At 39.9% G+C, this 27,963-nt stretch overlaps 1 protein-coding gene across 3 annotated transcripts in view; it reads right to left on the bottom strand.

Moving 5' to 3' along the window:
* Nucleotides 1-27,963, bottom strand: part of CFAP54 (cilia and flagella associated protein 54) — a 306,329-nt gene that overhangs the window by 24,482 nt on the left and 253,884 nt on the right. For 2 of the 3 annotated variants that reach the window (XM_081595348.1, XM_081595350.1), the window contains 3 exons: nucleotides 15,014-15,120; nucleotides 11,940-12,093; nucleotides 2,044-2,118 (listed from right to left, as the gene is read on the bottom strand). In XM_081595348.1, the coding sequence (XP_081451474.1) occupies nucleotides 2,044-2,118; nucleotides 11,940-12,093; nucleotides 15,014-15,120 (336 nt within the window). Of the gene's footprint in view, nucleotides 1-1,151; nucleotides 1,328-2,043; nucleotides 2,119-11,939; nucleotides 12,094-15,013; nucleotides 15,121-27,963 lie in introns of those variants that run through there. The other variant, XM_081595349.1, reaches the window with a different exon arrangement.

Genomic DNA, 27,963 nt, shown 5'->3' with positions numbered 1-27,963 from the left:
ACCAATATTGTATGATTCCATTTATATGCAATATTCAGAACAGGCAAATAGTAGAACAGAGGTTACCAGGAACTTGGGGAGGAGAGGAAATGGGGAGTTATTATTTAATGGGTACAAAGTTTCTAATTGTGATGGTGAAAAATCTGTGGAGATGGATGGAAAAGATGTTTGCACAACATTTTGAATGTACTTATTGCCACTGATATATACACTTAAGAAATGATTAAAATTATAACTTTTATATTATATATGGTTAACCACAATAAGGTGTATACAGATCTTTCTTGATTTAGGAAGGGGTTGTGAAAAGTGTCTGACTGTTTGTAATGTCCCAATAAATGGGTCAATAAATGGATCTGCAAAGAGATCAAACCAGTCAATCCTAAAGGAAATCAATCCTGAATATTCATTGGAAGGACTGATGCTGAAGCTGAAGCTCCAATAGTTTGGCCACCTGATGCGAAGAGCTGACTCATCAGAAAAGACCCTGATGCTGGGAAAGACTGAAGGTAGGAGGGAGAAGGGGACGACGGAAGACGAGATGGTTGGATAGCACCACTGACTCGATGGAGTTGAGTTGAGCAAACTCCAGGAGTTGGTGAAGGACAGGGAAGCCTGGCATGCTGCTGTCTGTGGGGTCGAAAAGTGTTGGACACAACTGAGCGACTGAACAGAAACAATAAATGGATGAACCCATTGCACGTTGAAAATATTTTAAGTCAAAAATATCCTTAATATACCTAACCTACCAAACATCAGAGCTTAGCCTGCTGCTGCTGCTGCTGCTGCTAAGTCGTTTCAGTTGTGTCCGACTCTGTGCAACCTCATAGACGGCAGCCCACCAGGCTCTGCCATCCCTGAGATTCTCCAGGCAAGAATACTGGAGTGGGTTGCCATTTCCTTCTCCAGTACATGAAAGGGAAAAGTGAAAGTGAAGTCACTCAGTCGTGTCCAACTCTTAGCGACCCCATGGACTGCAGCCTACCAGGCTCCTCTGTCCATGGGATTTTCCAGGCAAGAGTACTGGAGTGGGGTGCCATTGTCTTCTCCGGAGCTTAGCCTAGCGCACACCTTAAAAGTGCTCAAACACATACATTATTAGCCTGCAGTGGGACACGGTCATCTAAAACAAAGCCAACTTGACAATAAAGTGTTGAGTAGCTTATGCATATTTATTATGCACATTTATTGCATACTGTACTGAAAGTTAAAAACAGAATGGTTGTTACATGTGTGGATTGTTTCCTCTTGGGATCATGTGGTTGATGGGAGCTGTGGCTCACTGCTGTTGCCCAGCATTACAAGTATAAGACTGCACATCACTAGCCTGGGAAAAGTTCAAAATTTGAAGTACAGTTTCTACTGAATAGGTATTGCTTTCACAATATTGTAAAGTTAAAAAATCATAAGTTGAATCACTGTAAATCAGGGACCATGGGTATATGCTTTTTACTCCAAAATCCTATTCCTAACAATTAACTTGGAGGATGGGTAATGCAGAAGGGTGAAATAAGTACGTAGTAGAATCCATCAACTTCAAGATCCATGAATAAAGATCTAATTATATAAATAAAGCCTGACATGACAATACACAAAAGAAACTGTTATGTAGGCATTAAATTGAACAGGGTAGACTTTTCACAAAAAATATCTCTGTTAACATTATTGCTGAAGAAAAAAAAAAGTTAAAAAATGTATGTGCAGAATGATCCCATTGATGTAAAAATCCTAAAGTCTAATTATATATGAAAAATATGTAAGATATTCTCCAAAATGTTAATGGTGGTTATTCTCTGAATGGAGGGTTTGAGATGATTTTAAGATTATCCTCTTTACAATTTTCTGTACTAGTTTATTTTCTAACAAAAAATATGTCTAACCAAAATAACATGCTGTTATAAACTCATGTTTATCACTTTTTTCACATTAATTAAGGCAGGTTAGGCCCTTGATACTTTCATAATAGATGTTTTCTTCATTTCCATTTCCATAGCAACAACATACTGTGAGAGAATCAGATATAGTTTTAAAAGAGATACATACCTCAGATAGTGGAGTTGCCATTTCATCACTCAAAAACAAAGATACTATTTCATTGCAACAGACAATAATCATGTTCTAGAAATAAAAGACAACATAGTGAGGTTGATCTTATTGGTAAAATACTTGGTATTTTAGTTACAAATTATTTGTTTCATTTGTCTTTTGCTACATCATTCTCTAACCCTAATTCCCGGGATGAAATTTAGAGGTTTTCAGAGGTCACAATCTTTAAAGTAATTACAGTTACTTGAAAAGATACAAAATAGCCACAAAATATAAGATTTAATGATGAATAATACATTATTTTAGGATTTTTTCCCTGCAAATTCACCATTAAAATTCATATGTTACAGAAGAACGGGTAAAGGAATTTACACCAAAATAAGATTTTGGAAGACCACTTTTCTTCTGAGAAGAGAGCCCTGGAATAAAGAGGGTTGGATCTCAGAAAGGGTTTAAGAAAAGATGAAGAGTTGGGAATTGACCAAAAAAAAAAAAAAAAAAAAAAACGGAAAGAGTAAACAAAGAGGAAGAGAGCAGTGGCATGTAGGATCTTTCAGCTGTAGCCTGTGAACTCTTAGTTGTGAAATCCCGTGTGCTGCAACTAAGACCTGGCAAAGACAAATAAATAAGCATTTTTTAAAAAGGGGAAGAGTCAGTATCGTCCTCAGTCCATTGTTGAGGACACTGCTGCGGCCCCTACTGTATGGCCACAGCTGTGTTTCTGTGCGGACACTGGACCCAAGAGAGATCAACCTGTAGGTAGCTTTGAGCCAATCAGATTCTCCATCATTGTGATTTTACATAAGGAAAGACAACAGAAGAGAGCTATCAGCAGTACTGGCTGCATGAGCTGAGAGGTCCCAACAGGAGTTGGAGAAGGCAGCCCATGGACTAGATGTATAATGAGTAAGAAGAGGAAACAGAGATAAAGGAGAACTTGCCGCCGTGTGTCTCTGTGCACTCTTGGCTCCTGACTCTCCAAGTTTCATTTTCTGTGGGGTCCACTGTGTTTTGTCCCTGGTCTTTGGTTATGCAAGAGCTTACTGACCATGCCCTGCCAAACACTGCCTCCTTACTAAACCTATTTCATTTAGGCTAGTGTAAGTACAAGCCTGTCGGACGCCCAGCCGAAATGAGGCGGGGGTAGAGCTGCTGATGAGTTACTTCATCCAGCTGGGGTTTGTCGAGAGCCGATTCTTCCCACCCACCCGACAGATGGGGATCCTGTTTACCTGGTAGGTGACTGAGCTAGGGCTTTCCATCTCCAGCCAGCTACACTGGGGAGCCTCAGCCCCACACAAGGCTCCTCTGCACTGCAGCCCCCTCCTTCTAGTTGTCCCATGAATGCAGGAGAGCCTGGAGATGTGTGGATAAACCAATGTTTATTTATGAAGGGGATCTGCAGGAGAAGGCTCCAACAGACAGTGGCTTCTTGCTTCTCAGAGCAAGCGAGCCGAGGAGAGGAGGCATTTGTGTGTGTGTGTGTGTGTTCGTATGTGGGTTCCTTTTATCGTGAGGGAAAAGGGAAACACCAGGGCTCTGAGGTAGAACTGACAAGAAGCAAGATTCTTGTCCCAGATGGGATGGGGATGGGAATCACGTTTTCTCCCAATGACCAGGGCAGCAAACAGAAGTAGATCAGATCTATTAAAAACTGAAGCAGGATCCTTGATTCTTCTCAGAGTTGGTACTTTTGATGATTAGTGCTGTCGAAATATCTTGGAGATGCTATACCTATTCTCTGAGTTGCTTAGGAGTATGTGCATGCTTAGTCACTTCAGTCTTGTCCGATTCTTTGTGACCCTATGGACTATAGCCCACCAGTCTCCTCTGTCCGTGAGATTTCCTAGGCAAGAATACTGGAGTGGGTAGCTATTCCTTTCTGCAGCGAATCTTCCTGACCCAGGGCATTACAGGTGAATTCTTTACCATCTGAGCTGCCACAGAAGCCCAAGGAGTATGTGAAATGAAAGTAAATCCTAGTAGCTGAGAAGCATATTCAGAGTTAAATTTCACCACAGCAGATGGCTCTTGATGCTTGCTTTTGAAAGGAAGGGCAGATGACTTTTCCTAAAGGTGTGTTAGCTGCCTGCACATGAGTGAAAACCCCAAATGTGACTTCTTAGTGATGAATTGGAGAAGGCAATGGCAACCCACTCCAGTACTCTTGCCTGGAAAATCCCATGGACGGAGGAGCCTGGTAGGCTGCAGTCCATGGGGTCATGACGAGTCGGACACGACTGAGCAACTTCACTTTCACTTTTCACTTTCATGCATTGGAGAAGGAAATGGCAACCCACTCCAGTGTTCTTGCCTGGAGAATCCCAGGGATGGTGGAGCCTGGTGGGCTGCCGTCTATGGGGTCGCACAGAGTCGGACACGACTGACGCGACTTAGCAGCAGCAGCAGCAGCAGCAGCAGCAAGTACTGATAGTTTTTCTTTACTTACAACTAAAGGCATCATGATGGTGAGACTGTCAGAGATAAACTATGCTTATCTCACAGTCTTGCTCACATCTTTCAACACTTTGCTTTTATTTCAGTAGTATTAGTACATACGTGTACTAACATCCAGAAATATGAAAATGATCAAAGTGCATTCATTTTTAAATTAATGCTCACCAAGGCTGGCTAAAAGCCTTAATATAAAGAAACAATTGAACTCATATTAAAGTTTTAACAAATGCACAAACAGAAAAGATCAAAATTTAGAGTTCCAAAGCTATAGCTAATTCTATTCACTTTAACAAATACATCTGAGGCATTCTACTAGGCACTGTGGAACACAAAGATAAAGAAAAAGACCCTGTCCTCACAAAGTATATAAGAGCTGAAAAAAAAATAGATTCATACTTGACTAAATAATATGCCAAGTAGAGCGTGGTCAGAACATGGGTAGCTTTGACATGTTATAAGAGATGGGAGAGAGAGTAATTATATGTATATGGAACAGGGAACATTTCCTGGAGAAACGGAATTGAGACATGAGAAAGTAGTAGCTGGCAGAGGATGGGGACAAGGAGGGAGGGAGCCATGTGAGCAATGTAACAGCAGATACTCAAGGAACAGAAAGAGCCCGGCATGGTCTTTACCACGGAAGTGTATTGGAAGCTTGGTGGTAAGAGTGGTGAGGAATAAGACTGAGAGGTATACTTATAATAGGACATGTAAATGTAAAGAATTTGGGTTTTGTTACTTAGGAAATGGGCTGAGGGAATAATGATTGCTTTAAGAAAATATTAATAATTCTGGCCATCCGGCCACTGTTTAAAGGTTAACTAGACTAGGAAGAGATAAGAGAAAGAAATGAGCTTGGAGGCTTCTTGGGCAGGAAGCGATCATGACCACAAGTAGGACAGCATTCATGGGACCAGAAAGGATGGAAGGCGGCAGGACACCCAGCACTCATCGGGGGTCACCACCCCTCTACGGTGAACTTTGCAGTCTCGCCCCCTTTACTAGACAGGGCAACACACTCTCTGGAGTGCATTCTTACATGTTCTTATTTGTCCCCATTTCCATGTTTCTAATTGAGTTCTTAGGACTGGTTAAAGTATGTTTTCTTTCTATACAAAAGGTTGCAATAATAGCTGTGATGGGCCGCTGTCATGATCTCATCAAGAGCTATCAAGTAAAACGACACTGTTTGTATCATTAAACATTTCACATAACAGATGGAGACAGCCATGTTTCCTGATAAATGCCTTCCATGTTCTGTCTCAACACAGAGCGAACAGAAATTTTGCCTCAACAACGTTCTGTTTCTTTGGTGTTATTTCAGGTAGACCATGTACACGTGTCGGAAACTGGCTGATTTGCTGTTGGGTTGTGAGGGACCTCCCGTGACCTTTCTGCCTCAGAAATGAAGACAAGGGAAGCACTAAGCTCATCAATTCCTGGGAAGGCTGCCAGAGGGATGCTGCAGTTGGCAAGGGGGCTGGGAGGGCACAGACAGTCCTTTGCTCAATATTTGCCACTTTCCCCCTTAAGACGGATCATCTGTTGATTCTATGAGTGGCGGGCCTCTGAGTTACTTCAAAACTAACAGAGCCAACTTTTTGACTTTGAAGTTATGGTCATTCACAAGTTTTATGAAAAAAAAAAACAACATTCTAAATTGCTTTCCATCCTCCAAACTCTTGCTTCCGGCATCCCTCCTCCACATGCCATCAGGGTTATCTTAGCAAATCTCAGGATGGGTCATGGGATGCTATTCTGGGTGCTGCCCCCACTTTCTCCACCCTCCCACCCCCCACCCAGCCCTGCTTTCCCAGGGTCCTACATTCACCCTGCACCCCTGACACCCTGATGTAACATCCAGCTCCATGACTTCACATCTCATCTCCTGCTGGATCCTTGGTCTGGAGTAAGTGCTCTCCACAGGTCTCCAATGACAAGTTTCATGAGCAATTACTGAAGAGGCACTATGTGTCAGCTACTGGGCGAGGTATTGAACATCGAAAGATGAAGCAGACCCCCGAGCAAAGGAATTCAAGGTCAAGAGATAGGAAGAGACACAGAAAGAGATAATGGCCAAAACAATATACAATAGTAAGGGGGCACAGGGTATTTGGGGGTGCAAAGAAACATGGTCTTTATTTCAGTCTACAAAGGCTAATAGAATGCTGCCTAAGCTACTGAAGCAAGGACAAAGTCTAGTTCAGCTTTCTCTTTTAACACACACACACACGCACACATACACCTATGTGAATGAGATTTGTTTAAATGATAAATTAGAATAGTTGCCATCAACAGTCCCCCCATTGAGAAGGAAGGATTCTAGCAACCTTGCCCTTTTGTTTAAGCGCAGCACCCAGAATGGAGGAAACAGGAAAATGGGAAGTGTCAGAGAGACAAGGCGACCTCAATAATCAAGAGCTGAGCCAGAGTGGGAAGTTGAGAGGAGGCAAAACACTGCATGCAGACTGAGTTGGAGGGAGTACATGCTTAGTTGCTCAGTCATGTCCAGCTCTTTGGAACCCCATGGACTGTAGCCAGGCTCCTCTCTTCATGATATTTTCCAGGCAAGAATACTGGAGTGGGTTGCCATTTCCTACTCCAGAAGATCTTCCCGACTCAGGAATTGAACCCACATCTCTTCCATCTCCAGCATTAGCAGGTGGATTCTTTACCACTAGCACCACCTGGGCTGGAGGGAAAGGTTCAGAGGTTAGAGAGCAGCCACAGACGCCAGGGAGGCACGAAGAACAAGACAGTTGGGAAAAGGAGATTTAAAAGAAGTTATGCTGTATATGATGAAAGGATTCCCTTTCGGATGTTCTTATGAGAGGCTCCATAAAGATTTAGATGTATTTTCAACTGTTTTGAATATTAAATTTATGCTTCTTTGAATGCCAGACTTTGATTGCTAAGGGCCACCAGGCAGCTGGGCTCATTACGAACAACATCTGGGTACCTATGACCATACTCATCCAGTGATTAAGCTCCTCCTGACAGGGACTTAATTGTACTGATTTCGGTATGTTTTTATCTCCTCAAGCCTAGAAAATTTTTGCACATACCAGTCTCTCAAAAATGTGTTAACTCATGCTACTGCTTAATTGTATTTTGTTCTATGTTTTCACAGTACTTTGATATTGGGGATATGTTAACTAACTTTAATTGCCTTATACAATCGAGTGTCCCACGCATGTTTACTAAACTCATTTTAGATGACCTGGTAAATATATTTTAGGCTTTTTGTATCACCATGTTGTTATCATTCCAAAAAGGTGTTTGTGTCTTAAAATCAGAATGGTTTGTATCTTTCATATGCTTTTAAAGCACCTGATATGCTCTGAAGATACCCCATAAAGCGAAGAACGACAGGTTAAAATAACCCAGTGATTCAGAGCCAGTGCTGTTCATTTTGGAAGAAGGACATGTTTTCAAGCCAGAAGTGACTGGAACACCTGTTCTGTAGCCCTCCCAAAACATCTTAAATTAATATCTGTGTTCTCAAGTTTTTGGCTTATTCCAGACCATAGGGATTTGGAGGGGGGGAAAAAAAGGAAGGGAATGAGAAACATAACAAGATTCACTACCTCCCATATCAACAAGATTCACTACCTCCCATATCAACGAAAGGCACATTTTCTGAACCTTTATGTTTAACAACCCACCGAAAATCTATACTGTGATAGAAGTAAATATATTAGATTATAGAGGTTATGAAATCCTGTCCAATTCCCAACCAGAATTGATCTCTTCAAGTGTCCTAGTTAAATTCTAATTAGCTCCAAGTGAAGGTTGTCATGACAACAAACCAGCAGATTTTAGTCAATGGAATTTATTTGATATAACCCAGAACCTAGGTGCTTTTTCCCCTTATATGTTGGTTAGTATATTGGAAAAAAGAAAAGCTTATATTTCACAACTTTCAAATGCTGTGAATTAGTTTGTTTGCTAATTCACCTACACTAAAAATATTAGTTTTTTCCTCATTTTGTGACATTCGTGCATATATAAATAACTACCAGAACTGGAACACATCTCAAAATGCCCTAATTAAAGTTGAGGAAACATTTTTAAGTTGGAGAATAAAACAAACTCAAAAGTACAGAGGAGAACATCAGGACTGAAAGGAGTTTATTCTTCTCAAGAACTGAGCCACTCATATATATCACCCTAGTCAGGACATGAAAGTAAGATGCAAAGCTTGACTCAGGCAAGGTGGGTCATCTGGATTCTTCCTTCTGCCTGCCAAATGCCCCCACTTTCCCTGTTTATTCCTAATTTGTTTGTATTCATAGTCAACTTCTTGACTCAGGAGCTGGGCTCATGGGGATGAGCTTGATACCAATATCTGACTCCCAGGGAAATTCTGATGACTCATTCTCACCAAGGGGCCATCTTTTCATCTCAGTAGTATCTGAGTGAAAAGATCGTGGTTAGAGACAAGGAGAAAACTAGTCCCAGGGAAGGTTAGGTGACTAACCCTTGGCAGTAAAGCTGACTGGCAGAGCACAACCTAGAATCCTTACTCTTATGGACACTCGATCTCCTGTCTCAGAATGTCAGCTGGGAAGACAAATGGGTTCAGGAGGAACAATCACTTTCCTTTTACGAACTATGTAATAATGGATTCAAGGACAATTTCAGCAAAGAGTAGTCTAGGTTATGGCTCAGGGACAGCAACCTGTTAAGTTTGGTCTATGACTAAAAAACTATGATTGTGAGAGATTTATGAAAGAAGTTTAAAAATGAGTTCTTGAAAACAGATGTGAAAGGGCAACAATGCACTTTAGGGAAAGAATTACATATATGAATCTCATGAGCTTGAGGTATCTGATCTACCAGGAGATTTATCGTAAGTACTCAGGATAGTATTACTATCATTAAACACCTGGTAACTTGTGTCATAACATTTGAGGACCTGTAAAGGATGTGCAACTAAAATTCTAAGCTATCAGTTCTATGATAAATGTAGGCACAGAGCACAGGTGATAGAAACTCTGGAAAGTTGTTTCTTTGCAAAGACTAACTATTCTTGCCTGATAATCCTCTTACAGCTGGACTGGTGCTTTCACAACAGTGAAAAATGCACTCATTTACTCCACTGGTAAATTTAGACTGAAAAACACCCACATGTGTATTCCGAAGATCAAGAGAGTTGCTAGATGTTGCACTTTCCCATAATTAGTGTGAAGATGAGGTAAACAAGAAAACAAAGTGAGCCCATACCAATAATACTCTTTAAGAACTAAAAATGTTTTCTTATTGGTAACCAATTAAATGTCAAACTAGTAAAAAATGATTAAAAAAAAAGATTCAGCAGTTCAAAAATAAAGGAAAGATCCTAAAAGCTAACAGAGAAGTAAAACAGATATGGGACCCAAGTGGCTGGGAATTCAAACAGAAAAGCAGCAGAGGGAGGTCCCAGAATTAGAGCTGTGCTACCGGCATTGGGGGTGACCAGTCCTTAACCAGAGTCAGAGAGGGGCCTCCAGGAAGGGAAAGAAGAGTTGAGACATAAGCATTTATGCTTGGGTAAAAAAATTTATGGATGAACATGACAGATCTCATGTAATGATCAGAGAGAAGCTAAGAAAAAAGATAGACAGAGGAAACATCAAACCTTCTACAGGAAAGGAAAATAACCACAGTACCCTCTAAACTGTGAACACTGTTTAGGGGGTTATAATAATGTGAACACTGAATGCTGGCTTAATTAAATTCTGTGATTAACAGTATTTAGAAAGGAAGGGGAAAGGAACAGTTGAGAAGTATAAGGGATTCAAGTCCTTACACATCATAGTAAAATCAATAGATACTATATGGAATTGATACATCAAGGGAGAAAACTAATTATTTTTGGCTCTCATTAGCATTATTCATCAACTTTTCTGGCTTTCCTCTTTCCAAGTTGGTAGCAGAATTATTGGCATGGCTTGTGACTTATTCATCCAATGACATGTGAAAGGAAGTGACATGATGTAAACTTGCAGAGCCAGGCTATGATGTGTTCCCTTTCTTCACCACAGCCCAGTGCCTGGAGATGTTCCAGAGAATGGATGCTCTGCCAGCCCGGAGGCTGGTGTGAAGAGCCAGAGAGCCCAGTGGATTCACTTGGATTTGAAGTTGTGTTGGTTGCCTTGTTTTTCGCAACTGATTCTGCAAATTATTTATAGACTTGGAACTAAATAACAAAAGGAACAGCTGAAAGAGTTGCAAGTGGACTGCTTGCAGGACTGCAGGTTGTGGACAGGTTGGGCAGGAAACTGTCCCTTTTCATTTTAAACCTTGTCCATCTATTTTTTTTTTTCAAAAAAATTTGCTGTAGTAACTAGGGAACATATATCTCAAGAAACTAGATGAATGTACAAATGGAAATTCAAAGAGCAAGTGGTTAGGGGAGGACACACATTCTCTGCTTCTATCATTTTTCCATAGAGGATTAGGAACTTCCACTCCACTCCTGAGAAGGAGGGACACTGGTAGCTTCTTTCAGACCCAGCCAGAAGAGCAGAGTCACTTGGTGAGTCTGAGAAAAGCAACAGAGTGTGCTAGGCTCAGCTTCATCAAGGCAATCTTTGCTTACAATTTTGGAGGCACTCTGCCTACAGGACTATTATTCTCTGCTCCTCCATGGGGTCAGCCTTCCCGAGGCAGGAGGGGAATGGTGGAAATTCTATGGTCACACAAGTATGCTAGATAACTGTGTGACTAGGTGGGCAAGTCTGGCTAATTCAGGGGTGGAATGGTAATAAGCTTATTCGGCCATAGATCCAATGCCATGTTTGCTAATCAGTTTTATCAGCAACGATGCTGATGTTTTGACATCTCCATATACAGTATCCATTTCCTGTGTCGCATTTCTCAATGGGTTTAGAACACAGAAGGAATAGAAGAGAAATAACCCTTTCCTGCAAAACATGAACATAAGTCATCACAAAACCACTCAACTCTGTAATCAGATGAATAACACACTATAACGTTAATATAATATGCCTTTTTCTCTGGCTAGAAAAATACAGATGTGCAGAAAAAGTCTGAAAGATACATGCTTATCTATATTTTCTAATTTTTCTTCACATATTACTTGCATAGTAAAAATGCTCAAATATTAGACTAAGAGTGAAAAATTAAAAGTAACATTATAAAGCTATAGAGTATTGTTTCTTAGGAGCCATGGTGATATCTGAATAATTTCTCTAGGTTGGCTTTGTTTTCATTACCATTTGATTCTTAGTATTAGAAGAGCTTTGAAGAAAACATTACTTATGTGTCCAAAAGTTGGGTCATATTTGGTTCTCTAAGTAGAGAAAGTAAAGGCCAGAAGAATCACATGATCTATGTTTAGCTACATAGTTCTGCTCTGACAAAGTAAAAAATAATTTTAATGATTATGGATAATGGCATCCATCCTGCAATATAATTTTCCATTAACTTACTTCCATTTCTGCATCAACTGCAGAAATTTCTGTTTGCTCTTCTGTTTCTTCTACTTCACGTAAATTTTCATTTGAAGTAACTTTAGGAGTTGTTGGCAATGATATTTCAGCAATTTGCATAAGATTAGATAGTTTCTCATGAACTGAAATAACTCTAAAAATAACAAACACGTATGCATTTTATTTGAAAAGTTAAGAAAGGCATTCATTTATTCCCAGAATCAATAATATGTCTAAAATAAATCCTTAGTTATTTAACACTTAGATTTCTGGCAACTCCCCCCCCCAAACATCATTCATTCAATTATTCCTTCATTCAAGAGACATGAGCCAAGAGATGTGATTCTCATCTGTATAATGTTTATTATTTAGTTATATACCCAGTCAGATTTATAATTATAAACTGGAAAAGGCATAATAGAGATTCCCTGGAGGAGGAAATGGCAAGCACTCCAGTATTCTTGCCTGGAAAATTCCATGGACAGAGGAACCTGGCCGGCTATAGTCCTTGGGGTTGCAAGGAGATGGATATGACTAAGCACAGCACCACAAGCACAAAGGCATAGTGAGAAAAGAAATGCAGACAGTCAAAATATTGCTTAAGATGAAAATAAAGGAAATAAATATCTACATGGGCAAAGAAACACCAGGTGGTGACAAAAGATCTACTCCTGCTTAAACTCAGTACCATCTACGATTGGCTGGCTGGTCTGAAGCTAAGAAATAGGACAAGGCAGCCATGGCTCTAAGAAACCAATCAAGGAGCCCACACAGTGACATGTACCGTGTGGGGAGTGGGGGTTAGGGAGAAGAATCAAGAAAGAAGGAAAAGCAAAAGCCAAGGATGAGGGCAGAGGACAGAGTGGTAATTACACTGAGGCCAGAAGGCTTCTGGAGTCACAATCCAGTGACTTGTGGAGGTGCTGAAGGCAGGGGTTAACTAGTCAATGAGGTCAGAAGCTGGAAAAGCATGAAACAGTGAAAGGAGGCAAACAGCCGCCTGCAGGGCTTCCAGTGACTCTAGGATCCAGGTGTGCAGAGAACAGATGCGTGCATAAATGTGCATGGATCCACAGGTCTCTATCCAGGGATGGAGGGAAATTTTTATGTAAAAGAAGTAGATGATGCAAAAAACCAAAATGACATCAGGAACAAATGCAGAAAGATCGATTCCCCAGTTTTCCATAGCATCCTCTTACTTTGCCTTCTAAAGGACAGTTAACAAGAGCAACTCCCTATAGACTGCCCTTATCTTGACCCTCATAGGAACACAAGGAACTCCACCCTGGGTGAGAGAAATAGTCTATTTTCACTGTATCACCAAGGGATGAATCAGATGAACATTTGTCAGGTACCTTCCCCAATAAGAGCCTCAGTGACAGGGGCGTGTCCCTAACTTTAGTCACTCTATTGTTGATCATAAACACACCAAAATCAAGAGCGTTTTGTAGTTTGTTTGTTTTTTTTAAAGAATCTTGTCAGTTTTGTTACATTCTGTTCTCCAAAATTATAATCTTTTTCATCATGCAGTTCTGAAAAATAAATCCTGCTACGTTTTGGATGTACAAGGTAAGAGCAGAGTTGGGCATGACTTAGTGACTGAACAACAATAAAGGTAGGAGCATGATTTCTCAATGTTGTGGCTTAGTGGTGCTAGTATAGTCTTATGTCTAAGATTTTCTGCCATTTCACTGAAAAAAACAAAAAGAGGAAAAGAAGGTTGACTGAATAAGTGAAAGTATGCCAGCTCTTGAAACATCTCTTGTTTTATTCCCTTTCATGGTGAGGCCAGAAAGTCTTTTCAAATGGAAATCAGGGAGCAGGAACCAGACTCTCCTCAGAAGGATGGAGAAGCACCAAGTCTCTGTTCACTGAGCACTTAGTAGGTGGCAAACAGGGGAAAGAGCTGAGGCCAACAGGTGCAGGAGGAAGTGAAGAGACTTGACATTTGCCCGGTGCTTTTGGTTTTACAAAGTATATGCATGTATTATACATGCATGCAACGCATATGCGTATACTGTCTGTCTTGATCCCAACAATAACCTCCAAAGGTAGGCAAAGTATTATTTCCATCTCAGAAATGAGAAAATGGAATGGGTTAGGGTTAGGGTCACAAGAGTAACAAATAGTGGGATCACAACTAAATTAAGCAAAGAAAAAAACTGAAAACAAACAAGGAATTGAATAATGTGAAATCAGAAGAGACAGGACACAGGCATGCGTGAAAGTTAAGAGTCTCCATCCACTGTTGGATGAAGAGGGAGGCAAACAATGTGGTTGATGCAGAGACTTTTGACAGGGGAACAGATAGGATTGGCCAACGTATAGGACTGGGCAGAGAGGGAAGGATGAGGCCAGGATGGGGATGGAGTTTGGGCTTAATTACAACTTAACACAGAGTCACATTAAGTTATTTTTAAAACACACTCTAAACTACAGGTAAAATATAGTACAGACAACATCTTTGTACTCTCTGTGATCTGTTTATGAAGTACTAGGAACTGTTACTCCAATAATGTGCTGTGCTTAGTTGCTCAGTCGTGTCCGACTCTCTGCGACCCCATGGACTGTAGCCTGTCAGGCTCCTCTATCCATGGGGATTCTCTAGGCAAGGATACTGGAGTGGGCTGCCATGCCCTCCTCCAGGGAATCTTCCCAACCCAGAGATCAAACCCAGGTCTCCCACATTGCAGGTGAATTCTTTACCTTCTGAGCTACCAGGGAAGCCCCCCAATACTAGGACAATACTCCAACACAATACTCCAGCAATACTAGGTCCTATTATTATTCCTATTTTATTGATAAGGAGACTGAGGCACACAGAGGTTAAGTAGCCTGGTCAAGGATACTAAGATAGGGAAGGCCACGACTGGAATGTGAACCAAAGCAGACTGAAGTCAGAGTTCATGCTCTTAACCACTGCAATATCATACTCCTCTAAGTAAAAGGAAGATTCTTCCAAAAATGTCCTCCAAAAGTTCTCCTGGATTTACCTTGTATATTACTGAAACAGCCAATCTCATGAAAATATCAGCAAAGAGGGTTAGAATTGCAGATAATCCATCTTTACTTGCCTTTTTAGTGGAACCCAGAAAGAGCCTACGTACACACTGTTGCAAGCAGTAGATGCAACATCAGAAATATTCAGGGGCTTCATATTATATGCATACAACAATAAAACCTGTAAGAAAATGAAAAGACATCTCAAATGTGACATCAAAATTACACTCCACCTCAAAAGCTACAGCATTGGTTCTCAAAACAATGTCATTATACTTTAAAAGGTTTTTCTTTGAAAGAGAAAAATGAGGCTTTTTCCCCCAATTCACTTTAAAGAGAAATGATATGAACAAGAATTGTGCAAAGGTTATGAGATGAAAATAAATGCTAGTTGGTACTAAGATTATATTATTTTTGAAGACTGACAGTTCTTACTGCAGTTAAGTTTAAATTTTAGCTTTTGAAGGTCCTCTGCATCAAGTTCTAATATATACCTGGTGAATATCCAACTTGGTTTTCTGTTCCTTCTCAATATGCCCCTTTCCCCGTCAGTGGTCTTGGCTACTTTTGTGCACTCAGGTGATTCCCTTCTTCTTTTGTGCACACAATCCACATGCAATTTTTCAGACGCCGCCCCTAAGATGAAACCCCTCCTAATGACTCATGCTTTAGTAATTTACCTAATGTTTGAACTCTTGACAGTTCTTAGAGTCAGCCCTACACTCTACGGCACCTCTTTATAATGAATTCACAGAATTTGAGATTCAGAGAAACTTAGAGATGGTCCTAAGTCCTTCATTTTAGATGTAAGAAAGCTGAGCCCCAGAGTTGATGATCAAAATTGACTAACTAAGTGCATTCATTTACCTCTGGTTCCTCTCAAGTCAAACTAAAGTGAGAGTAAACGGATGTGGGAAATTCCCTGGCAGTCCGGTGGTTAGAATTCTGCACTTCCACCCCAGGTGGCATAGGTTCGATCCCTACGAGGGGTCAGGCAACTAAGATCCTACAGTCTCCCAATATGAATTAAGAATAAAAAAATTTCTTAAAGGTATCAATTCACAAAGACAGAAGCAAGAGAGAAAATGAAGTAGACGAGAGACGGAAGCAACGCTGTGAAAGCACCTGGAAGAGCATAGCTGAGTCAGCAGAGAGGAAAGGCAGTGTCCCACCTGTCCTCAGAGGGGCTGCCGATGACAAGCATGACCAAGAACCTCAATAGCCTCAGGAATAATCTCCCTCCCATCCCTTCTCTGAGCCCTTGCAACCAGGAGACTCCCTTCCTCCTTCTCTGCCTCTTCTCCGCTGGCCAAACCTCTTTTACTTTTCTCTCTGTTGTGGTTAAATCAAAGAAGATCTATGAGACGCAGACATAGAGAACAGAGTTGTGGACACAGTGAGGGAAGGAGAGGGTGGGACGAATTGAGAGAGTAGCATTAAAACATACAAATTACCATATGTAAAATAGATAGCCAGTGGGAATTTGCTCTGTGATGCAGGGAGCTCAAATCAGGTTCTCTGTGACAGCCTAGAGGGATGGAATGGGGTGGGAGGGAGGTTCAAGACGGGGATACATATGTATACTTATGGCTGATTCGTGATGTATGGCAGAAAGCAACACAATATTGTAAAGCAATTATCCTCCAATTAAAAATTTTTAACAAAAGATCTGTGCTCAGGAAGGACATAGTCCAGGAATGAAATGCTGAATTGAAAACATTGATAAGTGAAAGTCTGTATTCTGAACAAGAGGCATCCCTTTATCCCACTCTAGCCCCTGTCCAGAATGTAGAAAACCAAGCAGGAATCTAAAAGATCCTCTTTGGAAAAATTTACCAGATGAAGAGAAGAGAACTGCAGATACTAACATTTCAGGATCCTCCAATGAAACTGCTAGCTCAGTTACACTGCAGTGAGGCCAAAAGTCCATAAGCCTGACTAAATATGATTCTCATTTTCTCAAACATGAATGAACAGCCAAGGGTCACTAGACATGAAATGAAAGGTAGTGATCAGAACTAACGTAAGAAAGGGACTTGGAGAATCAGATACAGGACAGAGAGCAGAAGAAAATGTCAATGAAACCAAAATTAATATCCTCGGACAGAAAAAGGCAAAATAAGAACACAATGCTATTAAAATGGAACAGAAAATAAGCACTCTTAAATTTTAAAAAAGTGATCATAACAACTAATCAATAAAAGATTACTGAAATATAAAGTTAAGTATATCTTCCCCCAAATAAACCTAAATTTAAAAACATAAATGGCAGGAGGCGGGGGAAGATGAGAAAAGTAAACACTCAATCTAATAGGCTCAATATCTGAATAACAGAAATTCCAAAAAGTGCAGAGATCATTAGAGGGAGAAAATTATCAAAGAAACAAATCTACATGAACCGAAGAATAAACTTCACATATTGAAAGAGGCACCCTAAGGATCCAGAACAATACCCACACCAAGGTGCGCCATGCAACTTTAGAACACAGGGGACAGAGGGGACATCCCCCGAGTTTGCAGAGGAAAGATGTCACAAATAAAGAGCTTGGAATCAGAATGGGAACAGAACTCTCAACAGCAAAGCAGAATTCCCAGAGACAATGAACAGTGAGTGCCTCCTACATTTTGAGGGAAAATAATTTTCAACCTAGAATTCTATGCTGAGACAATAGTGAATTAAGTATTAAAATGGTGACCTTTTGTCAGGTATATAAGGTCTCTTTACTTCCTATGTAAGTGCAGGAATAATCTCAATCCATCGCCACCTTGGTAATCATCTCAGAGGACTGAAATCATGGAATTGTTCCTTGACCAAAGCTTAATGGAATGTACTAGCAAGCAATTAACATAGCTCTGTTTTGGGGTGTGAAACACACCAGGAGGCTGCCTGTGCCAGCTTACCAGTATTATTTTTTTGTAGAAAATGCACATGTTGATTACTTACATTTGGAGTCTATTGTTTTCATCACTTCTCTCATTGAGTCTGGCCCCACGGTCTGGTTTTGACTACATGATCAGAAACTTATGAAAGATTCCTCCCAAGTAAGACCGTAGCTTTCTTGAAACCAACATATCTCACCATATTTCAGTGGTTCATGATTCATAGATAGCATGTGTTCCGTGTAACTGAGAGAAGACCAGGCAGCTCCCCCTGGGTATCTGAGTCTCTCTAATGGTTATCTGTGCTTTCTTCATCCTGCCATGCTTTATTTTTTAGTAGAGGCTTCCATGGGTGCAATTTGTGGAGTCTGGTGAGCTCTGAATTACCAGAACCTCCAGCATACTCTTTCTCGGGAAGATGGAAGATGTGTTCATTTAACATGAGAGAGCAAGCCAAGACAGAGAGAAACGTGGGAGTGAGGGAACCCAACTCAGAGAGGAAGGAATTACAGGAGGATGAAGAACGGGCTCTGAAGGTGATATTTCAGCCATGATCCAACTCAGAGAGGAAGGAGTTATAGGAGGGTGAAGAACGGGCTCTGAAGGTGGTATTTGAGCCATGATCCAACTCAGAGAGGAAGGAATTACAGGAGGATGAAGAACGGGCTCTGAAGGTGATATTTCAGCCATGATCCAACTCAGAGAGGAAGGAGTTATAGGAGGGTGAAGAACGGGCTCTGAAGGTGGTATTTGAGCCATGATCCAACTCAGAGAGGAAGGAATTACAGGAGGATGAAGAACGGGCTCTGAAGGTGATATTTCAGCCATGAAAGTAATTGGTCCAGTTTGAAGCATGTCTCTGAAAGAAAGGAGAAAGGAACTAAGAGACAAGCTGATGAGTTTGTCCACATGGAGAAGGACTGTATAGTTATTTGAAACCTTAGGAAGAGTAAGAGATTCTAAAATACAGAGAATACTAAGTGAAACAAAAGTGAGGCAGGGTTTTTTTTTTCTCCTGCAGGAAAGAAGACAAGAAAGGAAATAGTACCTTATTTGACTCAGCAGTGACTGATATTTACATAGTCATAATCTAAACACTGACTATGATTTAAGAATTATGATAGGACTCAGGAGAATGTGCAGAGAAGAAGAGTGTGTAAGGCTGATCACTCAAGAAATCATCACCTGGGCACGTAATTTAGTTAAATGGGAGAAAGAAAAACAACCAAACAAAAACAGGTGAAAGAGTTTGAAGCAATTACATCTGAGGAGAGAAATTCAGGGAGAAGGAGAGCTACACAGAGAACTGTTCGTTTTTACTCATTAAAAATATTTGACTTTTCAAACTTTGACGAAACATTTCTGAAAAGAAAATGAAATGAATCCCAGAGAGATTAGCTCAAGATCTCACAGTGCTTTATGGTGTTTGCTCTCAGTCTGTGTTTGTTAACCTTGACTCCCAGGCTAGCATATAAAAATCTCTGAGGACAGGAGTGATATCTTGTACTTTTTTAGTAGTGCTTACAGCATCTGATACATTTTTTTTCTTTTAACTTTTTATTTTATGTTGGAGTATAGCTGAAGAACAATGGTGTGATAGTTTCAGTTGCACAGCAAGCAACTCAGTCATATACCTGGTACATGTTAATATCTTTATATTTATGAAATTTCCATTAATCTGCTAAGAACTAATCAAATTCCCCAAAGCATGTTAGTTGAAAATTTTAAATAGAAATCATGCTTTATATTTAACCCCTGATTATGAAAATGACATTCTCCCTCCTAAAACTGATACTTGTCAATGGTTTTGCAACACAATTTAAAGCCTTCCTTAACTGAACTTAACTGAAGCCTAGATAATTGGATTCAAAGTATAAAAGTCTGAAGTCAGAATTAACTTGAATAAAATAGGGCTGTAATTAAATAGTAAAGTACTAAACTCACAGAGTTGTTGTGAGCCTGAGCTCTGGAGCCAGGGTGCCCGGGTGCCCAGGTTTGCCTCCACCACATACTGGCTGTGTGATCTTGGGGAAATTATTAAAACATTATGCTTCTGTGTTCTCACTTGTAAAGTAGAAGATATGGTGATCTTCGTCCAATGGATCAGTGTGAGGACTGAGTCAATGTGAATTGCTTTAAGCAGTATTTAGAGCATTATTGTTGTCATTTGTAGTCCCATGATCACCCCTGAATCCTTACCTGACCTGGATACCTCACTTTCCATATTCTCTTAGATCTGCTGCTAACCCCAAACCAGCTTCCCATCTGATCCTCATCTAATCCACTTAGTTTTCAGTTGAGAATAGTGCTTAGTTCTATCCCCAACTTGTCTTTACCCTCAGGGATAACTTACATCACCCTGCATACCCAGGACTGGATTCTTTAGGAGGTAATACACCCATGAAAAAATTTCCAATGCTCCCTTATTCACTTCCAAAAAGACTTTTTCAATGAAAATAAAGTGATGTGATTTTTTACAAACACTGAGGGATACTATATTTAAAACTGTCTTGTGTGTACATCATGATCAACTGAGATTTATCTCAGGGATGCAAGATGATTCAGTATCTGCAAATCAATCAATGTGATACACCACATTAACAAATTGAAGAATAAAAACTACATGATTATCTCGATAGATGCACAAAAAGCTTTTGACAAACTCAACATCCATTTATGATGAAAAAAAATTTCAACAGCGTGAGTATAAAAGAGAACATACCTCAACAATATAATAAAGGCCATATTTGACAAACTTACAACTAACATCATGCTTTTCCTCTAAGTTCAGGAATAAGACAAGAATGCCCACTATGACCACTTTTATTTAATATAGTGTTTGAAGTCCTAGGCATAGCAATCAGACAAGAAAAAAAGGTAAATGGTATCCAAATTTTAGAGAAGGAAGTAAAACTGTCACTGTCTGAAGATGACATGACACTATATATAGAAATCCTAAAGACACCACAAGAAAGACTATTAGAACTAACATAAATGAAGTTTGATGAAGTTTCAGAATACAAAATTAATATACAGAAATATGTTGCATCTCTATACACTAACAATGAACTATCAGAAGGAGCAAAGAATCCCATTTACAATTTCATCAAAAAGAATAAAATACCTAGGAGTAGATCTAACCAAGGAGGTAAAAGAAAGACCTGTACTCAGAAAACTATAAGACATTGATAAAAAGAAACTGAAAACAACAGAAACAAATGGAGAGATAAACTGTTCATGAACTGGAAGAATTAATACTGTTAAAATGACCATATTACCCAAGAAAATCTACAGATTCAATGTAATCACTATTGAAATACCAATGGAATTTTTCACAGAACTAGAACAAATGGGGAAACAATGGAAACAATGAGAGATTTTTTTGGGGGGGGCTCCAAAAATCACTGCAGATGGTGATTGCAGCCATGAAATTAAAAGACGCTTGCTCCTTGGAAGAAAAGCTATGACCAACCTAGACAGCATATTAAAAAGCAGAGACATAACTTTACCAACAAAGGTCCATCTAGTCAAAGCTATGGTTTTTCCAGTAGTTATGTATGGATGTGAGAGTTGGACTATAAAGAAAGCTGAGCGCCGAAGAATTGATGCTTTTGAACTGTGGTGTTGGAGAAGACTCTTGAGAGTCCCTTGGACTGCAAGGAGATCCAACCAGTCCATCCCAAAGGAAATCAGTCCTGAATATTCATTGGAAGGACTGATGCTGAAGCTGAAACTCCAATACTTTGGCCACCTGATGCGAAGAATTGACTCACTGGAAAAGACCTTGATGCTGGGAAAGATTGAAGGCAGGAGGAGAGGGGGACGACAGAGGATGAGATGGTTGGATAGCATCACCGATGTGATGGACATGAGTTTGAGTAGCCTCTGGGAGTTAGTGATGCACAGGGAAGCCTGGCATGCTGCAGTCCATGGGGTTGCAAAGAGTCAGACATGACTGAGCAACTGAACTGAACTGTTCTTGATAAATAAGAACAAAGCTGGAAATATGCCCCCTGATTTCAAATCCTACTACAAAGCTATATCAATCAAAACAGAATGGTACTGGCACAAAAACAGACACATAGATCAATGGAACAGAATAGAGAGCCACAAATAAATCCACACCTATATAGTTAATTAATCTACAACAGAAGGCAAGTATATACAATGGGAAAAAGACTACTTCTTCAATAAATGGTGTTCAGAAAACTGGACAACTACATGCAAAAGAATTAAACTGGACTACTCTCACACTATATATAAAAATAAACTCAAATAGATTAAAAACTTAAATGTTAAGACCTGAAACCATAAAACTTCTAGAAGAAAACATAGGTAATATGTTCTTTGATTTTGGCCTTAGCAATATTTTTTTGAATCTGTCTCCTCAGGCAGGGGATACAAATGCAAAAACAAATAAATGGGATTACATCAAACTAAAAAGCCTCTGCACAATGAAGGAAACTGTAAACAAAATGAAAAGACAGCCTACTGAGTAAGAGAAGATAATGGCAAACAATATATCTGTAAGACATTAGTATTCAAACGATACAAAGAACTCAGGCAACTCAACCTCAATAAAAGCAATAAGTTAGCAACCTGGTTAAAAACTGGAGAGAGGATCTCAGACATTTTTCCAAAGAAGACACACTGATGGTCAACAGGCACATGAAAAAATGCTCAGCATCAAAAATTATTAGGGAAATGCAAATCAAAACCACAGAGAGATATCACCTCACACCTAAAAGGGCAGCTATTATAAAAAAGACAACAAATAACAAGTGTTGATGAGGATGTGGAGAAAAGGGAACTCTGAAGCACTGCTGGTAGAAATGTAAACTGGTACAGCCACTATAGAAAAAAAATTTTTTTAATTAAAGATAGATCTACCATAGGATCCAACAATCCCACCTCTGGAAAAAACACTAATTCAAAATTAAATATATATATGCCAATGAAAATTATATATTTCTGAGCCATAAAAATACTGAGATCTTGCCATTTGAGACAACATGGATAGACCTAGAGGGTATTATGCTAAGTGACATAAGTCAGATGGAGAAAGACAAATATCACAAGATTTCAATTATATGTGGAGTTTAAAAAACATGATGAAACATAACAAAACAGAAACACATTCATAGATACAGAGAATAAACTTTTGGTCATCAGAGGGGAGAGGGGTTGGAGGATGAGTGAAATAGTTGAGGGAGATTAACAGCTACAAACTTTCAGTTACAAAATAAATAAGTCACAGGGATATAATATAAAATATAGGAAATATAGTCAATCATATTGTAACAACTTTGTATGGTGACAGATGGTAACTAGACTTTTCATGGTGATTATTTTGTGATGTATAAAAATATGAAATCATTATGCTGAAACTAATATAATATTAGAAATCAATTATACTTCACTTTTTAAAAAAATTGTCTTGTCCTTACAGCCCAGGAACAGTGAAAGAAGAATCTACTTTCTACTTCCATTAGATCGAGCTGATTTGTAATTTCCTCATCTTGATATCTTAATCACCCAACAAAATGCTTGGCACATGGTATGCACTCAATAAATGCTTTATTAATTCATTAGTAAGCAGTTAGTTATATGCATTTTATATAGAAATTAATATTTAAAATGAAAAAACCTAGGTTTGCATTCTTATTTTTTGTCACTAATGAGTTGTGACATTGGTCAGTTTACCCCTATGGAACTTTGTTTCTCATCTGTAAAATGAGAATGTTGCTTAGGTATTCTAGTTTCCTTTCAGTTCTGACATTTGACCTGGGTGGGACCAAAAGAAATCAGAGTTTACCAGTGGAGTCCACTATATGAATTGGCAATAGAATATTTCTTGGAGAGTCATCATTAGAGTGTAAGTGCATTGGTAGCACCAGTCTAGACGAGTGTTTCACAGACTTGAAAGTGCATACATTTTAGAATGTGCAGCTAAAATGCATACTCTGATTCAGTGAGTCTAAAGTGAGATTTGAGATTCTGTATTTCTAATGAGCTTCCAGGGGTGCTGGTGGTATTGGTTCCTGACCACACTTTGCAAGGGCCAGGGACTATCAGATGCCAGTTCCTGCCTCGCTTATCCAGCTTTTGTCTTCCCCAGTTCCCAGAAGCTGGAGGTGACGTTGGGCCCCATCTGCAGGACCAACTCTCGTTAATCACTTAGCCAACAAGTCCCAGAATCTAGAAGACCTCAAGGGAGGTCCTGGGCATCTGTATCATCTTAGTTATAGCACTCCTAACATCCAAGTTAATAACATTGAGCTTCTGCTTTCATTAAGACTTGTTAGTTTTCCCAGGAATCCTAACTCATCCTTTACTATCCAGCTAGGCCTCAGCTTGTCTTGAATGCATAGCCTGTTTGTTTAGGACCCTGAAATAGTGTCTTGCTCTTCTTAGGGGTATAAAAACCTCCAGAAAAGAGCACTAGCTCTGTATTTCTTGTTCCCAGACTTGTTGGGCTTCTGAATAAACTTATCTCCAAGAACTATTTTAGCTCTGTACAAATCTGTGTTTTCACTTGCCAGATGGAGTCTGGCAAGCTTTGCCTGATCAGACTTCTTTAACTTGATCATGCTTGTCTGCCTACCACTTCTGTCGCCTCTGAAGAACATGCCTTGGGCTGTGCAGCTGCCTTCAACACAATAGCCCCTGCAGTAGTTTGCATCCCTCCAACTTAGGTCTCACAGGCCAAAGGAAGGGCCAGCTACTGACGCTTTATTGCCCCCTCCCCTTCCCTGCTAGCTCTGGGTTGCATTCCTTGAGGCTGATCAAGTTATAAACATAATTCCAGTCTCATTCTGAACCTCAAATAGGCTGACTTGTGATCTAAAGCATCCTACTGGTTACCCTGGATGCTAAAAATAGCAAGAATATGAGATGTGTTAAAGCTAAAGGCCCTAAAGTGTAATTTGGAGACAAATTTGGACCATCAAACCTTTGGTCATGGCTATATCTCCTTAAGGCTAAGCTGTAGTCTGCTGTCTAAATCAGCCATTCTTCACAACTCTTTTTAATGCCAGTGTCTGGGAGGTTCATTAGAATGATAGGCTCTGGCAGTCTCTTCAGTAATTGTCCTTAGGAGACACTGAAATGGTTCAAAAGATGTTTTGCTTGTAAAGAAGTTTCAATGAATAACATGTGTGGTTCTATTATATTCTACTAAAGGTAATTCTGTTAAATAAGATAGTATAATTTATAACCCCTATACTTAAGAATTTAGACTTTTCCAAGTTATCAATTTAAAGTATCATGGAATGGAAATATTTGGCACTCTGAATTATCTAAAAATTTTATCTCCAAATCCTCAGTCCCCAGACTTCTACTTTTATGTCACTGGCACCTTAGTTCCTACTGGCATTTCTGATTCAATGTAGTAAATAAACTGAAGTGGATTGAGTAGGTGAATTAAATTATGGTAACTTACATTGCTATTCAATGACCCTTTGAGTCCCTGGAAACCTTAAAGCCCTTAGTCAGATATTAATTTTCATTACCACCCTGCCTAGAGTCTGGAAGTGCCTGCAACCAGGACTGTCATCTGAGGATTCAATGTAACACCGTGCCTAGGAGTGCAGACTTAGAGACAGATTCTCCAATTCTGACTCCTTGCCAACTAGTCTTCCTCCATCCTGTGTCTCAGTTTCCTCTTTTGTAAAATGCAGCTAATGACAATTCTCAGCCTTTTGGATCCAGGGTTTCTGCATCCATGGATCGAAAAACTTGCAAATGAAAAATATTTTTAAAAATTCAGGAAGTTTCAAAAACCAAAATTTGAATTTGCCATGTTCCAGCAACTATCTACATAACATTTACATCATATTAGGTTTTATAAGTAATGGGGAGATGATTTAAAGTATACAGAAGGATGTGCAGAGTGTATGTGCAAATGCTATGCCATTTTATGGGGCTTCCCAGATGTCACTGGTGGTAAAGAACCTGCTTGCCAATGCAGAAGACATAAGAAGTGCGGGTTCGATCCCTGGGTTGGGAAGATCTCCTGGAAAAGGGCATGGCAATCCACTCCAGTTTTCTTGTCTGCAGAATCCCAGGGACAGAGGAGCCTGGTGGGGTACAGTCCACAGCGTCGCAAAGAATCAGACATGACTGAAGCTACTTAGCACACATGCCTGCCATTTTGTATAAGGGACTGGGCATCTCTGGATTTTGGTGGCTATCTGAGGGGCTTCTGAACCAATCCCCTGTGGATACTGAGGGACAACTCTACCTATCCCATAGAGTTGTGAAGTTAATGAAGTAGAATACCTGTATCATCTCTTGGGGTTTCATGAGCTTCACCTAGTCTTTCCAATGTTAAACTCTACACTGAAGGTCTAAGATAATGAATAGATGAATGCTCACATATAATACGGAGAAGGCAATGGCAACCCACTCCAGTAACCTTGCCTGGAAGATCCCATGGACAGAGGAGCCTGGTAGGCTGCAGTCTATAGGGTCGCTAAGGGTCGGACACTGAGCGACTTCACTTTCACTTTTCACTTTCATGCATTGGAGAAGGAAATGGCAACCCACTCCAGTTTCTTGCCTGGAGAATCCCAAAGACGGGGGGAGCCTGGGGGCTGCTGTCTATGGGGTCGCACAGAGTTGGACACGACTGAAGCGACTTAGCAGCAGCAGCACATATAATATTTAAATCATCAAACAAATTTCAGCGTTATCTTCTGAAAAAATATACTCAGGTTTGAGAACATCTAGCTCTCCAAAACAGCATTTCCTGACTGTGTAGTGAGATTTATGGCAGCCACTGCATCTTTTCTCACGACCCAATACATACATACTTATTGTCAAAGGTTGGAAAAAAATGTCCCTGAACTAAGATAGGAAAACTGTGTGTTCTGTGTCTTTGCTTGTGGCTTATGAAAATCACTCAAGCAACCTGTTTAAATTAGAATTTGTTAGTTGGTGCTCCACTTCTAATCTCTGTCTGACACCAGTTCATGGTTCCATGCTAATTGTCAGACGTGATTGTTGATGCGTGAAACCTTGTTATTCTAATTATCAGCCACAGATGCAGTCTTAGCATTAACTCCCCCAGATCATCCTGCCCTAGACTGATAGGGATGTGATATTTCTACGGCCTTGTGAAATGAACTTTATGCTTTGTTCCTCATTTTTTAAAACTAACTGTTGGGGTAAACAATCTGTTTTCCAACCATGTCATCCTTCTGTTTCCAAACCCTTTCTGAATGGATATCCTCTTTTATCACTCTGTTGGTTCTCTTGTCAGCCAGTAAACAAATTCTTCAGAATGCTGAATGTCGATCTAGAAATGCTCTTTTTAACACAATCTATCCTGAAACAAATGTTTCAGAAAACAACACTTCCACTTACTGTATGTGGTGCATTCTGATATTGCCTTCTTATATTTAATTTCTTTAAAAAAAATACTACTCGTGACCCACTATATTGACTCCATGACCCATGAGGATTCTTGGAACAGTGATTTGAAAACTACTGCACTAAATTCCCCCAAAAGAGACCACAGATTTTTTTATTTTAAAATGCATATGGAATATCTGGCAAGGATTGAACGTGGAAAGGGTAGGAAGGCGAGTACTTCCAAAATATGAGAAACAGCTTTAAATGTTTCTGGGAAGTGAGGTGTTAAAGTTTCTCTTTTTTGTATGGGTAGGAGGGATATATAATAGACCCAGAGTTAGCCCCAGGTTGCCAGCCTAGAGAAGCAGAATGGAGGGGCTGTTGGGAGCAGCTGTGCTTGAGAGTAAAGAAAGGGTGGGCTCTGGAGGTTTTACCATCTGACACAGGTCACATGAGTCAAGGAGCAGCAGAAGCTATCAGAGGCAACACTAGAGGGGAAAGCACTCAAGAGCTGGGAAGTGCAGGAGCAGTCCATTGCAGGAGGCAAAAAAAAATAAAAATAAAAAATAAAAAGTGCTGAACAGGGCAAAACTATATGGGAAATGTCTCATGGGAAAGAGCCTGAGGCCCTTCTTAGAGACAGAAGAAATCAAAGGAATGCTATAGTGGAAGGTTCCTCTGCAAAAGGTGATAGTGACCAATTGTCCCATTTTTCAAAGCTTGATCCCTCTTCAAGACTCTCCCAGAATTGGAATCACTGTTCCATCTCCAAAGAGTTCAGGCACTGATA

The sequence above is a fragment of the Giraffa tippelskirchi genome, chromosome 4, assembly GCF_054371585.1.
Source record: "Giraffa tippelskirchi isolate mGirTip1 chromosome 4, T2T-mGirTip1v1.2.pri, whole genome shotgun sequence".
In the NCBI taxonomy this organism is placed as follows: Eukaryota; Metazoa; Chordata; class Mammalia; order Artiodactyla; family Giraffidae; genus Giraffa; species Giraffa tippelskirchi.
This window is presented reverse-complemented; position numbering and strand designations above follow the sequence as displayed.